This window comes from Ipomoea triloba, chromosome 14 (genome assembly GCF_003576645.1).
Source record: "Ipomoea triloba cultivar NCNSP0323 chromosome 14, ASM357664v1".
In the NCBI taxonomy this organism is placed as follows: domain Eukaryota; kingdom Viridiplantae; phylum Streptophyta; class Magnoliopsida; order Solanales; family Convolvulaceae; genus Ipomoea; species Ipomoea triloba.
The window spans coordinates 15,002,393-15,020,530 of record NC_044929.1 but is presented as its reverse complement, the minus strand read 5'-3'; the positions used below and the strand labels follow the sequence as shown (position 1 = coordinate 15,020,530).

The 18,138-nt window shown below is 38.5% G+C and overlaps 1 protein-coding gene and 1 long non-coding RNA gene across 2 annotated transcripts; both read left to right on the top strand.

The window, feature by feature from the left end:
- The first annotated feature begins 733 nt into the window (after positions 1–733).
- On the top strand, positions 734–2,592 carry LOC116004468. The gene is made up of 3 exons (XR_004094803.1): positions 734–967; positions 1,613–1,704; positions 2,293–2,592. It is a non-coding gene; the product is annotated as an uncharacterized LOC116004468 (long non-coding RNA).
- Positions 2,593–9,625: 7,033 nt separating this feature from the next.
- Positions 9,626–10,987, top strand: LOC116003998. Its single transcript, XM_031243939.1, has 3 exons — positions 9,626–9,895; positions 10,070–10,258; positions 10,709–10,987. Exons 1-3 carry the CDS (start codon positions 9,626–9,628, stop codon positions 10,985–10,987), a joined length of 738 nt encoding a protein of 245 aa, XP_031099799.1.
- Positions 10,988–18,138: the final 7,151 nt, after the last annotated feature.

The window sequence follows — 18,138 nt, the reverse complement described above, 5'->3', positions numbered from 1 at the left end:
TTGGGTAGAATAAGTCTACAATCAGTGATTAAATACACCTTTAAATGCATAATTACTATGAGCTATAATGCTCAATGGTGAATGCAATGAACTGTCAAAAACACCATAAGCGTAGCTTTAAATTGTAATTGTTTTATTATTATGTTTAATTCAAACGTTCTTTTTACATTAGAATGATAAGCAACTTATATACAGATCTAACATAGTGTAATTGAAATTAAACAATCACAATTAAACAAATCAATTTAAATTTAAACAACAATTAAAATATATTAGTATTAATAAAATTATCACTAAGAAAGAATGTCTTATAAAAAGCCTACAAAATATATTTAATATTATTACTACAAAAGAATATTAATATTATTAGTAGTTCACTAATAATAGTAATATATTAATATTAATAGACTATTAAATTAATAATATTAATACAAATAATATTAATATTATTAGTAATCCACTATCTACGTACTAAAATACCGTTTGGGCCCCCTCCCCCCTTTATTGTACTCTTTGCCTTCATTCTTCAATCTATGCATCCATTTCCATAAAGTTCACTCGTTCTTCTTTGCTGCGCTTTCTGTTTCGTCACTTTGAATCTCTAACATTTTAGCTCGCAAAGTACTACATATACGTTGAAGCAACGATGATTCTTGCGCAGTCTCATCTTCTCTGCGGTTGTATGGCCTAGGTTGATTGCAGCAGTTCCGTTCAATTTCTAGATTAAAACTTGCAGTAAAGGTAACTTGTTTTGGTGTTCTTTCAATTAATTTCTATTATATCATACAAATATTAAGAAGTCTAATATATACAGGCAACCGTATACAAAAAGGAATTGTCCCCTAACTGTTTATGATGCAGATCTATATTTTGTTTACTTCCTAAGTCGCATTACAGTAAAGATCTTCGGAAATCATTCATTCGAAAGCACATGCAGAACAATTTACACTATGAATTCCATGCTGAGGTTAGTATCTATAGTATCTGTTAGTATACTGGCAGGATTCGCTGTTTAAAATCCTTGTTTACCACAAAAATCATTCAATTTGTAGGTTGAATTGTTTTTTTGGAATTACCTTTCTACCCTACATACTGTTAAAACCATTCATTACCTTTCCCATTTGTACGCTAATTTTCAGCTCTATAGAACCCCAAAATGTATGGAAACATGTGATTAATATAGAGTTACAATATGCAGCCTATGTCTTTTCTGACTTCTCTATTAACCAGTTGTTTTCTTCATTCCCTGTTATACTGCCAATCTTTGTTGGTTTTTGACATGCTATCATTTCAGTTATCCTTAGACATTATATTGTTTGAGTTGCATATCTATGATTACCATAAACAGTGTGCCCTTTTGTGTATGCATTAATATCATACAAAATGGTAAATGTAAGTCAAATATATGCTAATTTCCGTATTTCAATTGATTGTAATTATGGACATCCTCCATTCTGGTACATACTTTAAATAATCATGTCCATAGGGCTTACATAATTTTCCAATTGATCATTACATTTCCCTTACAATCTAGATGGCCATACTCCGATTCATGTTACGTGAACGATGGACTGAGACTTTTATTTGATACATTTGGCACCCTTCATTCCAGGCAGTCCGTTCTGTTACTTCAGTTCTATAACATTTGGCTAGTAAGGAGAGCTTTGTAAGAATGTAAATTAGAGAGTAGACTGCTTTAGTCAGGTATCATCATCCTTCCAATCATCTTCAATTCCAGCAGTTCAATAGTGATCTGCCATTCTTAATCTGCATGAGGGGAAATGCATAGTGTAGGTTTCAAAATTGTTACTTCCAAACAGCAATATTAAATAACAATCCAATTAGACTGTTAGGGATTTGTTAGTACAAAAATTTAAGCCTCCTTTCAGAAATACAGTAATAGTACTGAAGTCACTTACCCACTGGATAAATCCCCTAATTTGTTACCATAAATGAAACTGGACATTGAGACAATACTATAGCATTTTTTCACCACATAGGCTGAAAATAAAAAATAAATAAATAAAATAAACAATGTTAGTTATATTATAGAATATTTGAAACACGGTATGAATTGGAATTGAACTCAATACATACATCTCATGAAAACATACAAACTGTATAGAATCTTGGTTGAACAGTAACTATGTAACATCATAAGAGCTGGAAACATTAACTTCAGCAGCTACAGAAGAACATATTTTATTACACAAACTAAAGCTTTAACTTCACCAGTCACAGAAAAATATCTTATTACACAAACACTAACTTTCATCTGATTTCTCTTTGCAGGTATTCCAATTGCAGACTATTCAAGGTCAAATAGTCTGATGCATATACCTCCTCGTCATGGAGATAACTCCTATGCCCTTGATTTAAGATGGACCCTTTTCTTTCCAGCACTACAAAGCTACGTATCACTCTTACCTTTATAGCGCATCTGGTTTTGAAGGTCGACAAATCACAACCAAGAATGTATATACCAATGCTCAAAGAGAAGACAGAATCTCACAATTGGTTCTGAGTAGTGCGACTTTTTTGTATTCGGTACAATCTCTTATATATATACCTTAGTTTCTAAGAACTGCAAGAGTTGCGAACGATTACGCTTCCCATATATTTACAGCGTTTGATTGTTTCGATACATTTCCATACATTAAACTGAAGAGTGCGGCCGCTTAATTTTAAGATGCAATTAATATGATTTCCTTTCACATTTACACTACCGTAAATAAACCAAACTTTAGGTTTATTTAACATAGAAATTTGGACTGGGAAATTGAACCCATAAATCTTTGGACGGTGTAATTAATAATTTGATAAAACCACTGCCTGAAAAACAATGCAACCTTTCAAATGCCAACCATAATTGTATTCAGCATAGGCTTCGACTAAAACGGCGTCGCTTTTGTTGAGCGGGAATTGGAGCCAAAAATTTTGGCCAAAATCATCTAGCTTTTTTATATATAGGATTAATCAAAATGACGTCGTTTTGATGCATGGTCCACAATCTATTGTGGATCGCAGTCTATAGTAAAATTTCCGTCACTACAAATTACCTACTCGATCATTTCTTCTGCATCTAACATTATTAAGAAATCAATGAAGAATGAATTACATATTTTTTTTTCTAATAAAATCGAAAAGAAAATAATAAAATTGCCACAAACACTATAATCATGCAACTTGAACAACCTCAGTCAAGTGTCAAACTCCTCATTGTGGGTATACGTGTGTAAATGTTCATATTTTTGCCCATCATTTAATCTTATTTTATTTGAGAATTGGTTCAATCTTGTGTGAATTATGACTTAGTTGTGTTGTTTTCATCTTTAAGTACAATTATTATTCAAAACTAGTGGGAAAATGAAGAATTTTGGAATAACACTGGTCCAGTTTTGAGCCAAGGAATCAATTGGATATAATTATGAAACATTTTGGAGTTGATTGGAGCACGGACAGCATCTTCAACGCCTATCCCCAAGGGTGTACGCCACTTTTCCCCATTATTGAGTTTTGAAGTTTTCTAGATAGTAGTGGACTGCATCTTGGACTCCCGTTTAAGAGGGTGTCCAACATTGATCCAAAAAAGTTAGTTTCCAAACATTCTTGAAATAGTCAGACATACACCCTCTTAGAATGTCGTCCCTTAGGTCGTCCTTAGGTACTATGTGACCTATTTAAGTGTGGTTTGAGCTCTTTTCTCATAGTTCCAACCATGGACGAACTCGCCTTAGCCTTTTTCTTTCATTTCCTTTCATATTTTTTAGGTTAGATCATATTAGACTTAGATTTAGGTTCCATTGCACTTTTGAAGCTTGTAATTAAGGATTCTACTCTTGGATTTCAAGATTTCTCTTCTATTTTTAGTAGATAAGTTTATTTCTCTTTATCTATTTCCTTTGCAATATTTATGTTTATTAATTGTGATTTCGCTTTGTTTTTACTTAATATGAGTGCGTAATTACTTTGTAGGCTTGGCTTATGGTTATATTATCTATCATGATGCTTTTTTTTTTTTTATTGCTTGAAAGGAGAAAATACCTAACTTAGGGTAGGTTTTATCTTGTTAATGCTTGTTATACAACAATCAATAGCATGCTTTAATTTTGAAAAATTATTGACTACAACGAGAATTGTGTCAAGGATATTCGAGCCCTCCTTGCATAAATCTAATATATTTCTATGAAAATAAAGAAAATTTGGGGTGTAGATGCTTTTGTGCTTGAAGAACTTGAAGTTGATGGATCACGAGATTGGGACATTTTCTTGTTCTAATCCTAGTTCAGTAAAAGTAGTGTTTATAGACTAGGATTTCTACGTGCACTTCCTCAATTTCTTGGTTGTGTGTTCTCCCAATCCTATAGGTTTATCTGCATCTAACCTGAGTCTTATTTCCTTTAGTTTGTGGTTATATCTTGTTAATATGTGTTTGTTTTGTCTTATTTAGTTATTGTTTCATATGCATAACTTATTGTTAGATGTTTAGCTTCTTGTTAATTCCTTAATATTAGTGTATAATTGCTTGTAATTACATATTACGTGACATAACTCATAATCCAACAAAAAGTAATTAAGGATCGAATAAGAAGTCTTGACGCCTAGTTTGCACGATGAGGTATACGTGTTGCCAACTAGTTTAAACATTTTGCAAATTCTAATGATTTCATATTAATTAGACATTTAAATTTAATTTAAATTCATAAAGACAAGCTCAATGGGAAGTTGGGGAAGGAATTGATTTGTGAGGATGAAAGAGTGTAATTTGGCATAAGACAGAGGTAAAAGTCTAAGCTACGAAGCTAATAATTAAATGGGAAGGGTGGTACAAATTAAATGTGGATGCAGTTGTAGACTCAATAAATGGAAAGCTGGGTTTTGGATGGATTCTTAAAAACCATCATGGTTCGTTCAGAGCAGCCAAATGTACCTTTTGGAAGGGAGTTTATCACCCAAAAGAAGCCAAAGCAGCAGGTATACGAGAGACACTGAGCTGGATAGAAATGCAAAGCTAGGATAATGTTATTATTGAATCAGATGCGCTAGTTGTTGTTCAAGGTCTTTGATGGGGGATAGACTAAGGCTCGGCGTTAGAAGCTCGGCGCGGACAAAAGAGGCGACCCATAAAGAGGAAGAAAGGGCTTGAAGGAAGATAGGATGACATGGCGAAGGTCGGTCGGCGATCGGCCGGCCGGTCGAGGGATCATAAAAAAAGGTGACAAGGCAGCTGAAGATCTTAGACTCAGAGTGATTGAACGGAGCTATTGAAACAATTAACTACCATGGAAGAAATGTCGGGATAGGGAAGCAAGACGAGGATGAGTCTGATCGGACCGACCTAAAAGAGGCCGAGGAAAGAAAGGCGGTGCAAGAAGGGCGGGGCAAGACAGGCAGCTATGGAAGTTTCCTAAAGAGTTTGGCAGTGGAAGGCGAGAGATATGGAAGGAAGGTCGAGATAGATTAGAAAAGTGCCTAAAATGTAATAAGGAAAGAGTTCCTAAAGTAGTTTAGAAGCTTCTTAAGGGAGAGATCCCTCCTAGCTTGTATAAATAGGTGTTCTAGGTCGAGAGAGAGAGAGAGAGAGAGAGAGAGAGAGAGAGAGAGAGAGCAATCTAGCACACTTATAAGCAACTCATTGTATTCAAAGGCGATTAAGCAATCCAAAGAGGGTCGAAAGGTTACTCCGATTTCCTAATAGTGTTAGTCGATTTTCCGGTGGTGTTGGCCTGCCGTTCGACCATTTCGTGGGAAATAAAACCAATATTGGCGCCGTCTATGGGGATCGATCAAAAGGTCGTGTAGGTTCTGACTGACAAAGAGAGATATACGAAGCAATGGTAACCACCAGAAGTCGTCAGGGTTAGGGGCAAAGAAGAACGCAAACTTAAGCGCAAGCTAACGGTACCGCTGGACAAACCGTTTCTCAGGGGAGGGACCTGCGGGAATAGCTTAATTAATAAATCCCAAGCCCAAAGTGGGCAAAGGCAGGTAGAAGACCCCCATGCTAATGGGGTCCGAGTGGAAGAGGCGCCCCCGCCTCTCGCTCCGATTGCGCCAGAGCATCCAGGACGATTAGGGATTCTGGGAATGCTTACCAAGTTGGTGGACGTTCACGAGCGAGAGGTTCGCCTCCGAGAAAGAGAAGGGCCCTAGGAGGGTCAACAAACAAGGTCTGTTCCGCCAGCGGAGTAAGAAAGGTCGGCCGCCTCACACCAATCTCCGTTGAGATCACCAGGGCAGCGGTAGTCCGTATTCAACAGACTATCAAATTGAGAGATACCAGAGAACGAGGATCTGAGGGAGGTCGTCCCTGAGGAGCCTAGGGATAGGCGTGAGCGACGTTATGACGAGCTTTAGAGACGCATCGAGGAACGCTCGGTCCAGGAAAGTAGCGGCAAATCACGTTTGGAGCAGGGCCAGAACCCAGAGGATGTCGCTGCGTTAGCACGACAGGTGAGAGTTCTGTAGAAGCAAGTGAACGGGAACCTGGAAAACGCCTAGTCTTTCTTGCAAGCGCGTCCGTTCTCTCGGGAGATCATGTCCTTTCACACCCCCGCAAAGTTCAAATTGCCGGAGAATCTGACGTACGATGGGTCCGAGGATCCTCGAGAACACCTACTTAGTTTTCAAGCCCGAATGCAGATTCATGGAGCCGAGGACCCGCTGATGTGCAAAGCCTTCTTAACCACTTTAACCGGCCCGGCACAAAGGTGGTGCATGAAATTACCCGAGCACTCCATTCACAGCTTCGCACAACTGGCCCAGTTATTCTTAACCAATTACGTTGCGTATTTGCACCCAAAGAAGAACTTTATGTACCTATCTAGAGTAAAACAAGACCTTGGAGAATCACTTAGGTTGTACTTGGCAAGATGGCAGAAGGAGGTTCAGGCGGTAGATGACTTAGACGACAAGACGTTATTAGTCCTGTTTATGGAAAACCTAAGGCTAAGAAAGTTGTATACCAATCTCCATACTTAGTGACCGAGCTCGTACGCCTAAGCCATTCAGAGAGCCAATCGCCACGCCGCCGCTGAAGATGCAGTAAAACAGAGAAGGATTCAGGAAGGAGGGACGTTATGATCCAAGAAACCTCGCGTTAAAGAATCAAGTGCTGGTAGATTTGATAAGGGTCGGCTAGGTCGACAAGAGACAGGTCAGAACTCCGAAAGAACGGGTGTCCTGCCCTTCCAACAACAGCCCGTTATAGTCTAAGAGGTACAGGCTCCGCCTTGCACAGAGGTGCAACCGGCTAAGACGCCCCCAGCCACTAGACAGACAACCGTGATCAGACTAAAGGAGACAACCGTGATAAAGGAAAGCAGCCGACTTCGGAGGAAAAGGAGGATAAGTGGAAGGGAAAAAAAGTAATCAATATGATTGTCGGAGGACCTAAAGGAGGTGACTCGGCTAGGTCGAGGAAAGCTTGGGCTCGACAACTGTATGTCGGAGCTATCTACGGATGAGTAGAATAGGCGAAAAAGGCATGTCGGGAACCGATCACTTTCACAGATGATGATTTGCCCTTGGGCGTAGGACTTCATGGAGACGCCCTGGTCATAGTTATGGATATAACTGGCACGGTCGTTCGGCGAGTATTGGTGGATACCGGCAGTAGTGTTAATGTACTCTATATCGACACCTTTAATAAGCTAGGGTTGGACAGGGATATTCTCACCCCGGTTATGACCCCTTTGGCCGGGTTCACATGGGGATTCCATCGAAGCAGAGGGTGCCATAAAGTTGTTGGTCGAGCTGGGTACCTACCCGAGAACTATCAAGGTGGAAATGGAGTTTATGGTCGTTTGTCAGGAATGCTCACACAATGCGATTTTAGTGAGGCCCGGGTTAGAAGATTTAGGAGCCTTGATCTCGCTGAAACATATGTGCATGAAGTTCGGAACACCAATGGGAGTAGGAGTAGCTCGGTGTGACCAAAAGGTGGCTCAAGACTGTTATCTACAATCCTGTCGCAAGATAAGGAAGGCAGACCTGTAGATCCATACCATTTATAAGAAGGAAAATGTGGCAGAAAAGATCCTGGAAAGACTAGAGCCGGCGGTTGAGTTAGAAGAGGTAGAAATTGAACCGACTTTCCCTAAAAGACGGGCAAGGATCGGAAAAGGCTTGTCTAAAACAGTTAGAGAGTCAGTGATGCAAGTTTTAGGGAGATATAAGGCAATCTTTGCTTGGGGACCCAAAGACATGTCGGGCGTGGACCGATCCATAATCACCCATCGGTTGGCAGTGGATCTGACATATCGACTAGTCATGCAAAAGAAAAGACATCTATTGACTGACCGAAGAGAATTTGTGAAAAGGGAGATTGACGCGCTACTAGCCGCTAGCCATATCAGGGAAGTCAAGTACCCTAAATGGCTAGCTAACGTAGTCTTTGTCTCGATGCTGCCTACCTGGATGATGTGTGTCGACTACACCGATTTAAACAAAACCTACCCTAAGGACCCCTTTCCGTTGTCAAGGATTGACCCGATGGTGGATGAGACGGCGGGGTGCGCTTTGCTAAGCTTCATGGACGCCTTCCGAGGATATCATCAGATATTCATGCATGCGCCCGACGAAGAGAAAACCGCCTTCGTGACTCCCAACGGGGTGTATTACTACCGAGTGATGCCATTCAGATTGAAGAATTCCAGTGCGACTTACACTAGAATGGTGTCCCAGCTGTTCAAGGATTTGTTAGGAAAGTCCATGGCTACCTACGTGGACGACATGCTCGTGAAAAACCTCAAGGAGGAGACTCATGCGGACAACCTTGCGGTGAGCTTTCAGGTCATGGAGAAACACAATTTGCAGTTAAATGCTAAAAAGTGTGCCTTCGCGATGCAAGGAGGAAAGTCCTTAGGCTACTTGGTCACTCAGAGAGGTATCGAGCCAAACCCTGAAAAGGTTAGGGTTGTCCTAGACATGCAACCGTCCAAGACTATCAAAGAGTTGCAGCACCTAACAGGGTGACTGGCAGCAGTGAATCAGTTTTGTCAAAATCGGCTGACCGATCCCTACCTTCATTCGATGCCTTGAAAACGAGGGACGGATTCGTTCGGTCAGAGGATTGTTAGGCAGCTTTCGAGGGTCTCATAAAGTACTTATTGTCTCATTCATTGTTATCCAAACCTGTTGACGGGGAACCGCTTTTCCTCTACTTAGCAGCATCTCAGCAAGTTGTAAGCTCAGTCCTCATTCGAGAAGAAGACAAGATCCAGCACCCGATATACTATGTGAGCAGGGCCTTGAAAGCTGCCGAGGATCGATAATCACCGCTGGAGAAGATGGTTTATGCACTAATTATCACTGCCCAAAAGTTGGTCCCCTACTTCCAGGCTCATCATATACGAGTATTGACAGATCAACCACTAGCAGGAGTTCTTAGAAATCCGACCTCGTCAGGTCGACTTTTGAAGAGGGCTGTGGAACTGACACAGTTTGGGATAGAATACCAACCCCGACCTGCCATCAAAGCTCAAGTATTAGCCTACTTCTTGGTCGAGTGCACGACCCAGGATTCGAAGGGTGACTCTACAATCGTTCCCGACTTCGATGAATGGTGGGAGATGCACGCAGACGGGGCTTCAAGTTAAAAGCACCATGGGGGGGGGGGGGAGTAATGTTAACTACCCCGGAATGGTTCCGATTATACTACGCCCTAGAATATCAGTTCAAAACCTCCAACAACGAAGTTGAGTATGAAGCCGTCCTTGGTGGGCTACGATTAGTCAAAGCTCTGGGAGCTAGAAGACTCCGCATCTGGATTGATTCACGACTAGTGGTCAGCCAAGTGAAGGGATCATATGAAACTAAAAGGGAGAGAATGCAGCAGTATAAAGAGACGACTGAGGAACTTCTGAAGGGTTTCCAAGCTTATGAGATTGACCATGTTCCTAGAGCAGAAAATTCATAAGCAGACGTGTTGTCCAAAATAAAATTGGGAGGAATACCGGAATATTTGGTGGGCATATGTCGGAAAGAAACGATAGGACGACCTAGCATAGAGGCTCGAGACGAGCCGATTGAAGAAGTGAATAAGATATACCCACAAAGGCAACGTTAGAGAGGAAGCAGCGACAAGGAAGAAGTTCCCCCTGAAGCTCACATATTGGCCGACCTAATCCGGTACAAGGAAAAGGTCGAGCTACCTGATGACCCGGTAGAAGCGGCTAGAATCAAAAGAATGGCTCCATCCTATGTGATGCAGGATGGACGATTGTACAAGAGGTCTTTCAGGGGGCCCTATTCCTATGTTTGTTTCCGGTCGATGCAGAAAAGGTGATGGAAGAAGCACACTCGGGAATCTGTGCGGCCCACCAAGGGGCACACACCTTGGCTAGGAAGTTGGTACTGCAGGGCTATTATTGGCCGACCATGGTTAGGGATTGCATTCGGAAAGGGCTCCACCTGCCAAGTCTTCGCACGCAAAGAAACAAGGCCGGCCTCCTACTACACACCAGTCACCACTGCCATTCCCTTTGCCAGGTGGGGGGTCGACTTGCTGGGACCATTGCCCATGGCCCCGGGCCGACATAAGTTTTGCATCATAGCCGTTAATTACTTCACCAAATGGGTGGAAGCTAAAACTTTGGTCACCATCACAGAATATCAATGTAGAAAGTTCCTTTGGAAGAATATCAGCTGCCGATTCGGTATTCCCGAGCACTTGGTCAGTGATAATGGTCGGTAGTTTGATTGTCAGCCCTTTGCCGAGTTCTGTAAGCAGTTTGGGATCCGACATACTAAGGTGTCCATCGCCTATCCTCAGGCAAATGGACAAGTAGAGAACGTCAATCGCACCATAGTAGATGGAATACAGAAGAAGTTGAGTGATCTTCAAGGAAATTTGGTGAGCGAGTTGGAACGAGTGCTTTGGGTATATCGCACGAGTCCGAGGAAAGCAACCGGGGAAACCCCTTTTTCCTTAACGTACAGCTTCGAGGCTAAGGTGCCGCTCGAGGTACTCGAGCCTAGTGACTGAGTTATGCGGTACACTGATGAAACAAATGAAGAAAGCTTGATGATAAAAAAGAACTTCCTAGAAGAAAGAAGGGAGATCGCTCGATGCCGAATCACCGAATATCAAAGGTCGGTTAAGAGGTATCAAGACAAGCGCGCCAAGCCCCGCTACTTCCTGGAAGAAGACTTGGTACTTAGAAGTCGGACCGCGAGCCAACCCAATGAAGGAGGAAAATTTACGAAGAAGTGGGAAGGACCATACCGCATAGTCGCTGTAGTTCAACTCAGAACGTATCGCTTAGAAGCCATGAGTGGTCGACCCATAGAAAGGATTTGGAACTCGCACCACCTCAGGAAGTTTTATCAATAAGGGATGAAAAGTCCGAGCTATTGTAAGGACTGAAAAGTCTACCCCTTAGGTCGAAAGACCCCTATATAGTTAGTGGCCGAAAGGTCAATCATATTTAGTAGCTGAAAAGCTTAATGTAACAGGCCGAAAAGCCAACAATTTGATTATTTTTAGAAATAAAAATATACGTTCCGAGCTATTCCCAAGCAACTAATAAAGGTGGTCCGCCAGCCTAAAGTGGCGCGGGTTCTGTTAGACGAAATTCAGGTGGTTCGCCAGCTTAGAGTGGCGCGGATTCTGTTAGACAAAAGTCGGGTGGTCCTCATTATTAGACTTTGTTTTCCTTTGGCTTAATCGTCCTACGAAAGATCAATCTTGGGATGGTAAGGGACCAAAATTGCATTTTCTTATGTGAAATTCCAATTATACGCATGGTCTAAACGGAGTTAACTGGGATTACCTAACAGAAGGACTAAATTGATAAGCGTCTCAATAATTGAGGTACCAAATGTGTCCAAATTGAAAGATAAGGAGAACATTTCAAATGTGTTACTAATTGAGGGACCAAAAGTGCGTTTTTCCTTATAATAATATATGTGTAATTATTAGTTTAATTATCATAATAATTATTAGTTAATTTTAGTAATATCTGTGTAATAAATTATTAGGCTATCATTAACCTAGAAATTTCTCTCACCCTCTAAAATGGATCACATTCCACATCATCAAATTTGTAAATTCTTCACTATTTGTTCTACATCCCTGCAATATTCTCTCACTTTCAAAAGGGACCCACCTTTCATATTATATTATAAATATAATAACTAAATAATATATTAGGAAATAAAAAAAATAAAAAAGTACACAAATAAGATTTACCATGCTTTTTCTCTCACTTTTTTTTGAGTACTTTCTTTCACTTTTTCATTCTCTCTCCTCATGCCAATTTAGCAATTTCTCTCTCCTATTGCAACACACATGACATTAAATAATAATAATAATAACTCTCTCTTGCCACATAGATTAGAAGGGGGGGGGGGGACCTTAGTGAATAAAAGGAAAGTGTAAGATAGATTTAATTGCATGTTTATATATATATATATATATATATATATATATATATATATATATATATATATATATATATATATATAATGATTATACATGCACGAACTACGTAAGCAACAAAATCTTAGAAATAGTTCTAAGATTATTTTCCAACGCAAATTAAACCTAGATCCTTATAAATCATTGAAATTGTAATTTCTTGCCACTGTGTTTCGCATCACTTGTAACTTGCGACCTCCCCACGACAAATCCCTCTAACTTGCTGTAATACACAAACTATTCATTAACTAGTAAAATCTTTAACCCAAAAAAAACTTCAAATCTTCAAGAAGATACGTACGTTTTCATAAGTGCAACACAAATCTAGGGCTGCAAATGAGCCGAGCCGCTCGGTCAAAGCTCGACTCGAGCTCGAGCTCATTTATTATTGGCTCGTGGCTCGTCGATCCATTCACGAGCCATTAATAATATATATATATATATATTATAAAACATATATATTTTATTCAAAGTTAAAAATTAAAAAGTTGACTAAAGTATTAAACCCTAAATCGCGAACAAATCTCGCTACCTCCTGGCTCCCTCAGACTCTCTAGATTGATATGCCTCCCCGCTCCTTCTCGCAGTCACCGTCGGCAATGCACCAATCAACCGCCAGTCCGCCGGCGACGCAGCAAGCCGCCAGTCAGCTAGTGACGCAGCCCCTCCTCCTTGCTGAAATTCGACGATTAGGTACTTTCTAGATAGTGCTTCCAAGAATGTTTTTCTTAAAAGTGGTTCAGCTTTTCTTTTTTGGTTGGTATATATAGGTTTGGTTTGTTAGGTTGTAAGGTTTCGTTTGTTTTTCACCTTTCTTTTCTTTGCAATTGGGACATTCATAGCAGCCTGAATAGTTGTGGCACCTATGCGTAATGATATTTTCCATTGCCCAATACTTAGTTATAGTAATCTATTTCTAATGTAATGGGAATCACCCATAAACTTGTTTGGGAATTGATAAATACAGCAACCAAAAAGTTCCTTAGTTACTTGATAAATAGGATTCAAATAGAGTTCTTTACTTAATAATGGTTATTCTATGACATTGGAACATTGGATAGATGATCTCATATTATAGAGGCAGTTTTTCTTTAACCCAATTTTTTACTTCAAGTTAAATGCAGTTCAACAACTTTCTCTTAACTAGCTTACCTTGCTTTTAGCCTAAATTTTCATTAATTGAATTGCTGAAACTGAACTGCAGTTTTACTTATTATTATTATTTTTTAATTTGGTTAATGGCTACATATTATATACAAAGTTCACTGCATATTATATATTGGAGTTAAGTCCAGCAATGGTCCTTCGACTATGTTAATTTTCCAAAATTAGTCCCCGATTTTTAATTTGGACAATTTAAGTCCCTTGACTTTCAAATTCTTTCCAATGTTGGTCCTTTCGTCAAATTTTGGTTAAGTTGATGTCAAATGAAGGGGTAGAATTGTCCGTTCACCTGTATAGTATATTATTACTCGTATTTCTCATGTCCTATACGCTATATATTATTATATGGCTTCGATTGAGACTTTCACTGAGATTATATTCATATATACAGCGTATAGGACATGAGAAATACGAGTAATAAACTAATAATACACTAAACAGTTGAACGGACAATTTTACCCCTTCATTTGACCTCAACTTAACCAAAATTTGACGAAAGGACCAATATTGAAAAGAATTTAAAAGTCAAGGGACTTAAATTGTCCAAATTAAAAGTCATGGACTAATTTTGGAAAATCAACATAGTTGGAGGACCATTGCTGGAATTAACTCTATATATTGGTTTATGACTTTATGCTCTTACTGCACTTCTGACTGTAGTTAGTTGAGTGGTACCATCTGGCATATTCTTGATATCTTACTAGGATTTTTTTTTTTTGTTTTTTAACGATTAATGTTAGTATGTCATGTTACACGTTTTATGAATCACTCTTGTTATGCTTGTTTGAAGTATGACTATGTTGGGTTGATTGATTTTATTATTGTTTTCCATTAGTCATGTCTACAGTAAATTCATCTATCCCACTAAATCCACATATTTCAAGTAGTATGGTTGGTGAAAATAATGAAGCTAATAATGAAGTGCAGGGACAAACCGAAGGATTTGAAAGAACAGAATTACATTTGAGTGTCATGGCACACCCCAAAATGAAGAAGCAGAAAACCAACAAGAGTTTCAAACAAACAAAAGGAAAATAACTTCAGATGTGTGGGTTGATTTCAAGTGGTGAACATAGCTGGAATACAGAAGGTAGAATGTAATCATTGTCATCATCAATTTGCATTAACTAAAACAGGCACGATAACTAGCTACAAGAGGCATCAAGACAAATGCGTTAAGAGAAAGAAAAGTTTGCACTGGAATTTAAACTATTGATACAAGCGTTAATTCTCAAAATAATAAATTAGAATTAATAGAAATTAATCCCTATGAAATAGAATTAACTCATTATAGAACAGTGACACTTTGAAGGTATTGGAAAGAGACAGAAGAAACAACGCATAATTAATTCCACCGATCGGAGGAAGAACACTCATTCAAGATTTTATGTTCGAAAGGAAAACATTCCTTTTGGCTTTCGCATTCTAGAAGGAGATAATTCAATTCCTTTCTAATTTCACTTTCTGGAAGGAGATCACTCCTTCCGGATGGAATTGCCAACACTCCACCGAAATGAGACTCATCTTCTTCCGGTGGGGTACTCTCAACGCCTAAATGCTCCATTCATTCCCAATGAGTGTTATTTTGTCTCAATTGGAAAAATACCATTCATAACCCAACCATTTTGTTTTGTTTTTTTTTTTAATTCAAATGAATCTACTTTGAGCATACAATATATCAATTTTTTCGTCTCACTTCGAAGAATTTGAATCCACTTTAACTTGATCCAAGTTGAAAATGGATGACGCTGATATTTGTAAACAAAATAAACACTTTAGTTGTCATTTTATTCTATTTTCAACACAATCTTAATTCCGTAAACATAAACACTTCAGGTGAACTTATTATGATGTGTTGGGGAATATGGAATGTTATGAATAAGATGTCGTGGAATGGTTTGGATGGCAATGCAAACAATACTGTTAGAAGTATTTTAGGGTTTCTTGCCAACAATAAAGAGGTTTCTGGAACTCTGCAAGAGACATTGTGCATTGTGAAAGGAGTGTTTTAGTTCAGCAAAAATGGTTGCCACTGGCACTAAGAAACCTTAAGTTGAATGTGGATGATACATTAGATGAGAATGGGGTATAATGGGGTTTGGGTGGGTGTTATATAGTGAGAAGGGTATGATGATGACTAATGCTAACCAAGGCTTCTCATTTGGTGAGGTGTTTTTATGCATAGAGGTGATAGAGAAGTAGATACCATGGGACTGACTTCCCAAAACTCTAAGGCCCTGCTTGGTTCGTGGAAAATATTTAAGGGGAAATAGAATTGAAATTCCATATAAAAGAAATAAGGGGAAAAAATTACTAGGAATATTAATTCCATTATTTGGTTGGGGTTGGGATGGTAAGGAATAATGAATATAAAGACAAAAATGTCTCTACACAATGATACTGATAATAAAAGTAATATGCGCAAAATTGTCCAATCATGTAATACTTTCTTCTCAACTTTCCTAGAAAACAAATCACCATCCCTCAATAAATTTTTTTTTTCATCAAAACTAAGGGGAAAATGTTTTCAATGAACGAAACGGAGGAAAATTTCATTTCTTCAAATTTAAGGAAAACTTTTTCCATCCAACAAAATATGCTCTAAGTTTGATAAAGGCTATGAATATTGTTAATTAGTCAGTTGAAATACATGCACATCAAGTGATTAGTGCTTTATATGTGGAATCTTATGATTCTCTGTTTAATTTGATTATTGAAGATATAAGAAAAATTACTACGGAGTTTATCCATTAGCATTTCTTATTTGTTAATGATACGAGATTCGTGACACCCATATGCTAGCTAGGAAGGTAGTTTCTATGATTGATTACAAATAAGACATATCACTCTCTCTTCTTTTACTATTGATCTCTTGAAATTGACTATTTCTATTCAATAAATTTCTTTTTGATTTTAAAAACTTGAAAAATAGAGATTTAAAGTTTGAATTAACTATTATATTATATTTTGAGTTAATTAAATTTTTGGTCCTGTGATTATTGGGGTCTTGTTAATTTGAGTACACGACTTTAAAAAAGTAACAATTTAGTCCTCTAACGTACTATGCATTTTTTAACAGATTTGGTCCTCCAGGCCAAATCGTCGGCCAAATGTTGTCGGAAATAGGCCTGTGCATCGGTCGGGTATGGGCGGTTCGGTTATACAAAGATAGAAACCATTCGGTTAACGGTTAACAATTTTAGTACCCTAACCGCCATATAATTATCGAAAATCCACTCGGTTTTTTAAAGTTCGGTTTCGGTCGGGTATTGCGGTTTTCGTAATAATTTCGGAAATAAAAAAATAACACTGATTTTCATCAAATATAATAAATTAAAAAAGTACATTATACAAGTTTAAGACTTAAAGGACAAAATAACTTAGTAAATAACTAAAATAAGTGACCTAGTTAAACCATATGGCCATTTTACAAGTTACAACTGCAAATATACAAAATTAAGTGGCAAATTAACTAAGTAAACTACATAATTACATATTTTGCAGAAGTAACAAACTACAAAATTACATAATAAGTGACTCCAGTCACCAAATTGTCCAATCTTTGCCAACTAGGGGCATCAAGTAACCAACTAACTGAAGTACTGAACTAAGTGTAGCTGATATTCTGTGAAGGTGAACTGACAAAAATCCAAAAACTGAAGTAGAAATGTACAACTACACATAGTGAATCTGCTAATCTACTATTCCTCATCTTCCTCCTAATGAAAAGTTATAACTTAAACAAATCATCACAACTCACAAGTCACAACTCACAATTAATAAATCATAATGAAAATTAAAAAGTACACTGTTTAAACACAAGGAATGGCTCAGCATGCTTTAGCTTTCATGTCAAAACAAGGAATGAGGGCAAATTGCTACTTGAGTAGTTGAGTTATACCCACTACTCAGTGCAACATACCAACCCATAGCCTTTTTTTTTTCAGACTATTGGTGGAAGCATCATCATTACCAAGGATAGAAGTAGAGAGATAAACATAAATTCAGAGAGGCAGCAGAGACAAGAGAGTGAGAGATACATTATTACCATGATACCATCAACTTAGGACTCCTAAGTCCTAACATTCAAACCTGTTGCAACTTGCAAATTATCCATTTGTTCTTGCCTCATAGTTCCAAGTTCCAACAGTCCAAACTGGCAAATTGCAAAATGGCAGCAACAAATAATAGTTGCCCAGCCACTTGCCATTTTGCCAATTGGCAACTGTCCAAGTTTCCAACACCTTACAGTTCAAACCAAGTCAATTGAACAAAAAAGACAAGAATAAATGAATAAGTTAAGGCTTAAGAGGAGTAGGCTAGTTACAGCAATTGTGGGAAGTGATAAACCAACTTCACTGCTCCCAGCTCCACTGCCACTCACCAATTCTGCAAACAAAAAATGAGACAATCAGATTTTAAAAATTATCTAATGAAAATGAAGTTAACTAGTAGTTTAGTAGTTAGTAGTTACCTGTTTCTAATCTCTCCACTTCATCCAGATTTTCTTCTACTAAGATGGGTTGATTTGGCAACCTCATCCAATCTTGGGC